General features: G+C 41.1%; 1 protein-coding gene across 1 annotated transcript; it reads right to left on the bottom strand.

The window, feature by feature from the left end:
* On the bottom strand, positions 1 to 1,233 carry LOC139710300 (uncharacterized). The gene has a single exon (XM_071622227.1). The coding sequence runs from the start codon at positions 1,231 to 1,233 to the stop codon at positions 1 to 3; it is 1,233 nt and encodes a 410-aa protein (XP_071478328.1).
* Positions 1,234 to 10,521: the final 9,288 nt, after the last annotated feature.

Here is a 10,521-nt window from a genome sequence, read left to right as displayed (position 1 = left end):
TCACTTTCCGTTAACTGCCCGTTCTGATATAACGCCATTGTTTCTCAGCGAGTGACTTATACTTCTGATCCGTAGACCAGGATCTGTGTTGCTTCTTTTGAGGCACCTACAGCTTAGCCAGAGGCAGCATGGCTTCCAGAGTTTCCGGAAACCCATCCTGAATTTGGTGTTGAGGACTCCGTACACGAAGACGTTAAGAACGCTGTTCGTCAGAGCGACCATGAACGCTGCGCAGTGTACGCGCGCATTTACGTGCACCTGCGCGTTCAACAGAAAGCAGACAGCAACATACGGAATCCAGCATAGAAGAAACACACCGAGGAGGATCAGTAACGTTGTTGCCGCTTTCGTGTCTCGAATTGACTGCATTTTCTTCATCTTTGCCACTTTTCTCGCCGTTTGCTTGGACGTAAATGTTTTCCATTCCCCCGATTCTCCGCTTGTGGACGATTTATGTTTATCTTTCTCTCGTTTGTGCCGCAAAGTGCCCTCGTTGAGGGAAAACCTCTTTTTGACTGTTTTGTGTTTTGGCGGGACGTAGTCGTCTGTCCGAATTGTAGGCACGTTGGCGTCGTTCTGAAAGATACTGGGCACAATAGCCAGACCCGCAGGAACAGAGCATTTGACATTTGCCAAGCCCTTGTCACTGTGTGTCCCATTCACCAAGTCTCCCCGCCACACATGCTGGGCCGACTTGCTGCGCTTGATGTCAGCATTCACTGCTCTCGGCTCCCTCTGTCCTTCAGACAGAGTGCTGCCGTTTGTGTCTGTGATTTTGGCGCGGTAAACCTGATCACTATTACCATGGTACCTCATGTTGTCTGGTAGTGATGTTGAAGGCCTATCCACGCGTGCGCCGGGCGGTCTCTTGCGCGGGGACGCTTGCGAAACTTCTCCAGTGAGCGCGTCACACTGACTTTTCTCGTTCGCCCATCTGCTCGTGTGCTCGGGGCCGCCTAAATTCGCCGGAGCTGGTCTGATCTGCCGCTTGACGCGGCGAGCGACGATGTAGATTTTGGCGTAACAAAACAAAATCATCGCAAGCGGGAGACAGAAGCCGACGAAGTACTTGGCGATGGTGTAGCCCCAGTTGGATTTCTCCCAGTCCACGGTACAGGCTCCAATGTCCTCGATGTAGGCGTACGAAGCGATACTCGTCATCGGTAAACAGGCGCAGGTGACAGACACTCCCCAAATGCATACGAGGTAGACGGTTGCCCGGGTTGCAGTCATACATTGCTGGTAGTGAAGGGGTTTGACGATTGCCACGTATCTGTTAAATGAAGAGACCAGAAACCGAAAAGTGACATTAGACACCTGAGTTGAGTTGACCATCACTTGTACACATCATAATCACATGAATATGATAGTGAACTGTAAAATCATATATTTATCAATGATCAGAAGTTGTTGTTTTGTTTTCAATTAAAAAGCGATAAACATTTGAACGGATGAACATTCATTCCAAATAATAGATAGTAAAATTATGTTGAAAGGCAGGCAACTTTGCAAATCGCGTAATCACATTCCAGGCATCGCCACGGAGCCGTGGGTTTAATCTAGGACAGTTGTCTCCCAACGACACTAAATGGGGACAAAAATGTCTAAATGTCGATTTATCAATACAGAGGATGGTAACGGCAGGGGAGACATGCGATTTATCGCTCTGCTGTATTGGCTCAGCCTTCGCTTCATGTATAATTGAAAGCATGGAATTATAATGAACGAGTTTGATGCGGTTTAAGTTGCGGTTCGCACCTGCTCTTACTTGTACAGTCAAATTATGCTTTGTTTCGTTGTTTTTTTTAAGGCCCCCAAACCAAGCTTGAATAAAACATTGTTGATCGATCTCCAGATAACGCATTGAAATTATCTATCGTCCCTCAGCCATCCTTTCCTTTTCATCCAGTTTTACGATCAATGTGTCACCTTTTTTCTATTTCTGTCTTTCTCTTTTTATGCTTTTGTGCACACATGTCTGAGGGAATATTCCGATTGTGCGTTCTTGTTTTATGATAAAAGTCAGTTTTCAATACTTTGGATGTTTTTGTCTTCTTTTATATTTCTGTGATTGCCTACAGGCGGAGAACAATAATTGTGTGTTTCTTAATGGTCTGCCTGTGTTTATCTGTTGAATAGCCCGTGTAGAAATGTCAGACGTGAGCGATAATTACATATAGCGCCCCCAATGACCGAGCTCTCAATAGTATTTTTGTGCGGGGTGTAGCTTTCAGTGAGCATTAACGCTTTTGCAAGTGTGCGGTTATCACCTTTCGAGTCACAAAAACAGGTTGACTTTCTCTCTAGATTATATATCGCCTAGAGACCACACTTTCCCATTTTCTCCTTCTGGAAATTTCCTGAGGATCACGATGTAATAATACGGTTCATCTAGAACATTACACAGTTTTCCTGGAATCTTGGCTACAATTTTGTACAAATGAGAACTCGATTTCTTTTTAAATCCCTCTGTGATTTTGTCACTGCGTAAGATACGTTTCTTATTCTTTAACACGCCTGACCTAATTCATAACTGCTTAAGCTGAGAATGCCGGCGATACATAACCTTTTCCAGCGATTACGCACAATCAAATGTAAAGCTGCTTAGCTGCACAGCATGTTCAATAGAACATTCTTATCCCCGGGAGGCTGCGTGTTTTAACACCACATGCTCATAATTTACAAAACGCGAAATGTGCGCATGTGACTAACTAACGCATGATCCTCTGAAGAAGAATAGAGTAAAATTTACGACGAAATATTCCTCAGATGTATGACTGATGAATGATAATGTATGTCGACAAGTCGAGCGTTGAGAGAATAACGCGATAACACATCCCAGCAATTTGCACACAGAAGCTGGGCTACTCTCCGGGGATTTGATCCAGCGCTGCCAAGTCTCTCGAACTCGACACTAATGCCAGAATTCGCCTCATTTTCATTCCCCCGACCTACACACGGTGCGTGCTCAGACGCATAAATGAATGCTAGCTCGTAAAGGTGTAAGTAATCCCAGGTATTCTTCTTTCTCCATCGAGTTTCTTTTCTTTTCCAGCATCTATTTGTCCCCACCTCCCTCTTGTCCTTTTACTCCGCTTTCCCTCTTCCTGCTCTTATCCTAAAAAAATCTGCACTCTTTTAAAATTTCTCTCTCTCTCCCTTTCCCTCTCTTTGTAGGCATAACGTCTTACTTTTTAAAGCAACATCTCTGTGCCGGTTTTTATAGACGTCTTTCCAGGAAGACGAGAATTGTTTCAGCTGTCCTTGCCCTTTATCAATGAAGTCTGCCTTTGTCTGAATCACTATTATTAGATGTCTGTAGGAATATAGTGAAGATTCCGTCTACAGCCTAGATGACTTTCATTACGATCCTTATTTAAATGATAATGGCGTATTCCCGCTTGTATAGTATTGCTTATTTTTTATTCAAATGTAGTAAACAATGGGACCAGTGTCTTTTTTGGGGGGTGGGGGGGGTGGGGATATAGACATAAACTCAAAAGTCTTGGATATTCAGCTCAGTCACTATAGACTCTTCTCGCAAAAATCATGAACAATCAGATTGTTTCATGGCGCATGCGCAGCTGGCATCTTTATATTATCGATTGCTGTACTTGTTGAACCGTTCCGTCTGTCTGACGAATGTAAGAAAAACAAAAAGTGCAATGTGCTAAAGGGGAAAAAAGTGAGACAATATGCGTGGAGGCGGAACCAAAATAAATTCTTCGGTTTGCTCTCTTGACATTGCACACACTTGTATAGGACGTGCTTTAACATTCATATTTTCGCATGTTGTGTGTGTGCATGTACGGCTTTGCCTTGTATCGGAATGTCAATCACACGCTCCTTCCTCTCTTTTTTTTTTATTCCACTTTCCCTCCCTCAAAGCATGCACTGGAGGGTTTCTGAGAGTCGTGCTTTCGACCACATGACCATATACCACGTGATGGCAGAGTCGCTGTTTTGAGGATATTTCTCTCTTTGTCAGAGAGATCATTCAATGCAGACACCACACGTCTGGTGTATTAATAGTCGCAGACGTAGCTGCACCACTGCAGTTCGTATATTTTGATCGGATCTTGTGTCAGATCTGCTTGCTATAAAGTTTTGTGTCTATAATTATATAAAGTTTGCTTTTACGCTGAGTTCACATCTTACTTAGACGCTGGACAAACTGTCATATAAACAATTGTATAGGCCCTTCACAATATTGAAGACGAACTTGAACCTGCATCAACAGTCCTTTTTATCCAGTGAAGGGTATTAACTCTTCCTGAGCCCCCTCTATTATTACCACCCCATCATTGTCAGCTCTACCCAATGTTAATACACCTGGAAGGAGTAGAACTCAGTTCGCTCTGTATAATCTTAAGCCTCATCCACACCCCATACCACAGTCTTCTCGTTAACAATAGGGAGCTTTAGATTTTAGACGCGCGGACGTTCAAAGGGGAAAAAAAAAACATGCTCTGAGCGTGCGCAGAAGCGTGCGTCAACTTGACCCGCGCTTCTGCGCACGCTCAGAACATGTTTTTTTTTTCCCTTTGAACGTCCGCGCGTCTAAAATCTAAAGCTCCCTAATAGGAATCACTTGGCAGCTTGACGCCAGACGCCTTTAATGCTGCACCATGAGGCAAAGTTAATCCCGGTTATGAACCGTAAATCTAGAAATGACGTTGATACTGGCTATGGTGTAGCATTCATGTCCTGCCTTGGTAGTGCCAATGGCCTCCGGTTGGTCCTAGGAGCGTGATACGAGCCTGACATTTACTTATACAGCATCAGATTGCGTCATGTATAGTCCCAATACTATACGAGGAACTTCGCAGTACGCTTAGCGGTCTTATTTCTCTATATCTCCCCATGAAACTTAGATGGAAAAGAAACAAGCAATATCTGATGTCATGTCTTAAAGCAGAGGAACCAGGCTCGACTGGATAGAAGATGAGAAGACGACGCATGCAAGACACGGGATAATCCCCTATCTCCAGGCACTGGTGACTTTCTCCGGGATTGCCCGTGTAATAGAGCCACGGGCGAACGCGTGCCGGGGAGCGTGACGGGTAGACTCGCTTTCAAAGAGTTGCTATAATACGCGTCTGCACATCCTGATGTGGGTAGAATGTCACGGCGGGCTCGAATCGTTCGCCTCCATCAATGTAATGAATTGAAGGCTAGAGGTAAACAACCACGAAAACACCTCAAGAAACGGCAAAAACATCATACACAGAAACATGAACATAAATGGATACTTACATACAAAACCAAGGAGAAAAAACACCAACGCTGATGACAACGGCAGAAACAACATCGACAAAAGCAGCATCAACCTATTCCTCAAGGTTATTCCTAGAAGCTGTGGCATTTTGAAACACGCATATTATGTGAAGCGCTTTTATTCTAGGCCTTTTATTCTATAGCCATATTTTTGTAGGCGCAAATTATGTTTCGCTGCAGAAAAAATAAAAGGCCGCGTGCTGCTTTAGTAAAGTGATACTCATCGGTGAGATTATATAGTTACATAGTTTCTTAATGGTAGTCGAATAAGAAGTTTTTCACTTTCGGAAATGTATCACCAGACGCACACGTCTGTACAATATTTACATATATCTTCATCTTCCTGTCTGTATTTATATCATTAAGCTTAGTATACACATGTGATAATATTATACAAATAGGAATATAAATATGTAATAATCATTATGTCTTTGTTCCTCATTCTACCAAACAATTAATGAGTATGTATGTAGCCTATGTATGTATGTATGTATGTATGTATGTAACTTTGCACGTATGAATAGATATGTTTAAGAAATATATCATAATATCATACTCGTATATGATTATTATTTTTGATATATAATTATATCAGATATACATATAACATACATATCCATATCCATATAATATGATATACATATAGGCCTACATATACTTATTATAATCATATATATATATATATATATATATGCATATATATTTGTGTATATCAAAAAAAAACTTTTATAATGTTTTCGTGCATACAAACATACATACATACTCATTATTGTTTGATAGCGTGAGGAAGAAAAGACAGAAGAGAGAGAGAGACATTGATATTGTGAAGATCGCTCGCGGTATACTGCCGTAAGTTTGCCAAGCAAATTGACACATTGACGCTACATTTTGCTCCGTCACACATTATACCGAGATGTAGAAGCTGCGGAGACAGGGATTTTTCTCGACAAAGCCATGCTTAGAAACATTGATTTTTTTTTTCTTCTTTGTTTGAGGATTGCTTAGCATCTCATTGATTTCAGCTATAAGAAAAGAATCCTGAACATCGCGCCGGAGTGGTAAATCTTTTTCCACCGGTCAGCGGCCCGCTGGTACATTAGAAATGTGGCTACTGATTGTAAAGCTCGTTTGGTTTGCTTTCAATTAAGGCAAGTAAGTCTCCGCTTTTATTGAATCAGAATATTTTCAATCCTTGATTTTCGTGATTTTTCTTCTCTAGGCATCTTTTTTAAAGAAAAAAACACACCCAACATATTGGCATGCAAAGAGCATGCTATCACGTATGTTACATACACATGTGCTTGTGTGCTCTTAGGAACTGAAGGAACAATAGCGTGTGGAAGTGCGACAGAGGGAAGGAGATGGAAGGGGGGGGGGGGGTGTTGTAAAAGGGAGGGGGCTCAAAGTGTCGCTTAACGCGAAGCTTGGTTTTACCGAGCATGCGAGAATCGACAGGCAGACCGAGAGGGAGGGAGCGTAACATCCGCATTAACCAATCAGTGCGAGCGACGCAACCGCGAAAAAAAAAATGGTGAATGCTCAACAACACGTAAGGAATTACCATTACTATCTGCGAGCGACGCAACCGCGAAAAAAAAAAATGGTGTATGCTCAACAGCATGTAAGGAATTACCATGACTATCTACAGGCATTTTGGATAGCTTTTTTCTCACTCTTTGCAAAATGGAGGAAAACAAGACAGAGAAATTCTGCGGTATGAATAGAGATGGAAGAAACTAATAGCAGGGGTGGGGTGGGATAGAAGATACGTTGCCATGGTGAAATGAATAACTATTATTTTGACAGGTCATTTGAATTTTATAGGAACTCCCTTCACGGCTAAGGAGGAAAAGACAAGGACAGACAGGAGCGGATAAGTTTCTTTATGAGGTAGAAAGCTATCCACAAAATATCTAGATTTATAGGTAGAAAAAAACTAATACGAAAAGATAAAGTAATTCCAATACTATGAAAGGACATAAGGGATAACAATAAGTTAAAGACACAGGGATGCCAAGTTCAAAAAAATTTTATGAGTGAGATTTTCATGACTCGGCATCTCTGAGCGAGAATGTGCGCGCGAGCGAGGTTGTGGGACGGTTTTTTTTTCCCCTGTTTACCCCCACGGTAGGGAGCTTTTTCAATTTTTAGCTCTTAACCCGTTGAGGACGAGTCCCGAGTATACTCGGGCAAGCGTCTATGGGAAATGCGTGTTGTAGCAAAATCAAACCGTCCTCAACGGGTTAATGATGCAATCAGGTGCATACTTCATTGACTATTTTTTACGTATTTTGAAAGACAAAAGGAAAATATACCTTCAATTGCAACTATCATTCTAATCTTTGGAGCTATGCTCATTGATATTATAGGCCCAAGTTGTAGACTTCGCCCGATGCGTGAGAAAAATTGGTGCCATGCGTGAGATCGTGAGACGGCCCCTAAATGCTTGAGTCTCACGCAGAATGCGTGAGACTTGGTAGCTCTGAAGACAAGGAGAGAGATACGGCGCGAAGGAGTATCTAGCGATGAAACAGGCGAGGTAACAGACTGTAAATGCGCCCAAGAATACCCGGTGGTACTGTTTATTGGTCTACTGCAATATGATGAGCATGTTTTCAACTTACTTAAAGGGGATGGCTAGTAACTGATCAGTGGGAATCAGTGGGAATGCTGGGGGATTATTTGTTCTAATCCTTGTGGGACTCATTTAAGAGTACATTCTGTATCTATTGTTGTGTGAAAATTATTTGCTTCAGAATGGTCTCATATTCAAGTAATGTGCAGTTTAATGTTTCCAGGTTAGCATGCCTGTACAGTGACGGGCGATTAAACTGCACATTACTTGAATATGAGAATATTTTGAAGCAAATAATTTTCACACAATAATAGATATATGATGTACTCTGAAATAAATCCCACAAGAATTGAAACAATCATCCCCCAGCATTCCCACTGATTCCCACTGATCAGTTACTGGCCATCCCCTTTAACGGTGTACTACGGTGTTATCAATTTAATTCATTATTTGTTGACTTTGAATAAAATGCGTATGAAGTAGAAGTAGACAACGAATCTGATTTTGAACCCTCTCTTTAAAAGAAAAAACATCAAACGTTATGACCGTTGTGGCAAATGGCACATATGTATGTAAATATAGAAATATAAATCTAACTCTATGTACATGTAGTTTTGGAAATATCTTTCTCTATATCGTCAAGACATACATTTACACTTACAGTCAACTTCCGAACACGTCACGCGAAGCGAGAAATCTCGTCAACATCCAATATTTATATTTCGCGAGCCTTGTGAGCTAGACGAGTAGGCAAACAGATGAATGAAGTGACCAGCTAACATGCCTCCACACGGGTACGTGAGAAAGAAGCTCTTTCGAGAAATAATTGATAGCAATTTGTTTTCCGCGCGGAAAGAAAACACCTGGTGAGCTGCTGATTCAGAGGCAAGCGGACTTATTTGTTTTTGATTATTCTCCTTAGTGGCTTTAACGGATTATGCACAAATACCTCAGGAAATATATATATATATATATATATATATATATATATATATATATATATATATACATATATGCTTTCAATACCAGCAGTTTATCTTTTGACACGGGTCTAACATGTCTAAAGCAATTACTCCCTGGGCAATTACCCCGGACCCTTCCCATGACCCTAATCCTAATCCTAATCCTGAACCTAATCCTAACCCTAACACAAACTCTAACTCTAAACCTAACTTAACCCTAACACAAACTCTAACTCTAAACCTAACTTAACCCTAATCTTTACTCTCACATTATCACTCGCCATTATTTAGCCGGGGGTTAATTGCCCTCGGGGGGTAATTGCCCTGATACCCTTGACACAAGCAATGACAAGTAATCACTTGACAAAGGATGAAAGGGCCCGAAAATTTACGTCAAAAAATAAACTATTGGTATAGACAGCATAAGCTTGACTTCTGTTGCTCCAAATTACGTTACGAATTACTCAACACACATAAGATATCATATGTTCATGCATACACACACCCATACTGAGACAGACACAAACAAAATCTTAGTGATAGAAGTAATACAATATTATGCGAGTGGCTGACTACTCTGATTTCACTCATGGTTTGCGAAATGCCGACCTAAATTTAGGTGACTTTACTCCAAGTTAATCTTTGTCCTGTGTTTAAAAGTTGTTGTTTGGCTTCTGCTTCCGTATTTCAGTCTATTTTCGCGTCTTATTTTGTTCGTCCACAATCCAGTGAATAATGTATATACTAAACAATATTTTATGGCTTCCTAAACTAAGATTTCCATCTTCAAATCCTCTCCTCAGTTGGTGCAGAAAAGGTATCCGTGGTTTTGTGGGTTTGTGTGTATGTGTGTGGGTGCGTGTGGGTTTGTGCGTATGCGCGCGTGTGCGTGCTTTATATTGGAGAAGCTGTCAGACGTGCTACGAAAAAGTTGCAGTGTATATGATTAATAACGGCGTCGCGAAAAATCCAATGGAATTTGATTGCTAGAAGATAAGCTTTATGATTAGGTTACAAACCGAACTGTAAATGCAATGACGATGTACAGTTATGGCATAATATGGATTTGATGATGATTCTGAAGACCTTTATTTCAGTTTATGTGTATTTTTATGTTTGTATGTGCATATATACTCACTTGAACATCCATACAAACAAAATGATTATTTAATGGATGAGAACAAATCACAATTTCCTTGGCAATGGAAGAAAACTGGGATATTCATGACAGAAAGAGTTGCAAAAATCGAAAGTCCCGACGGAGTTTATGGAATAGATTACCATCAAGACGAATAGCGCCAGATATTCTTAGTTTAGAAAGTTTAAATCCTCCAGGTTATCAAGGGTTTAAGAATAGCACAATTCTTCTCTTTTTCGTCATTATCGTGAAGCATCATAGAATAAAATATCTTGAAGCAGAATAACAATTAAGTACACTCGACAATGCTGAACAAGAATATATAACCTCGTCAGAGGCGTGATCCATCTATTTCTAAGTCATTGAATGCCTCCATCGTCCTCTGGTCAGAAGGTTTTTGTCTCTTGCCTGTTATTGTTTCTCAGCTCAAGCACTCTGAAATATTTTAGGCGGTGCCCACTTCCCTTTGTTAAAGCTCGTGTCTTTGTTTGAGTTAACTACTTGGAGATATCTAACAACCTTGCTCACACCTTCCTCTCTCCTTTTTAGTTCGGTCAAGGGGCGGGGAA

This window comes from Diadema antillarum, unplaced genomic scaffold (genome assembly GCF_040938485.1).
Source record: "Diadema antillarum isolate AM-2024a unplaced genomic scaffold, OU_Dant_1.0 seq00001520_RagTag, whole genome shotgun sequence".
NCBI lineage: Eukaryota > Metazoa > Echinodermata > Echinoidea > Diadematoida > Diadematidae > Diadema > Diadema antillarum.
Note: the sequence above shows the minus strand (reverse complement) of the source record. Positions and strands in the feature narration are given on the sequence as shown.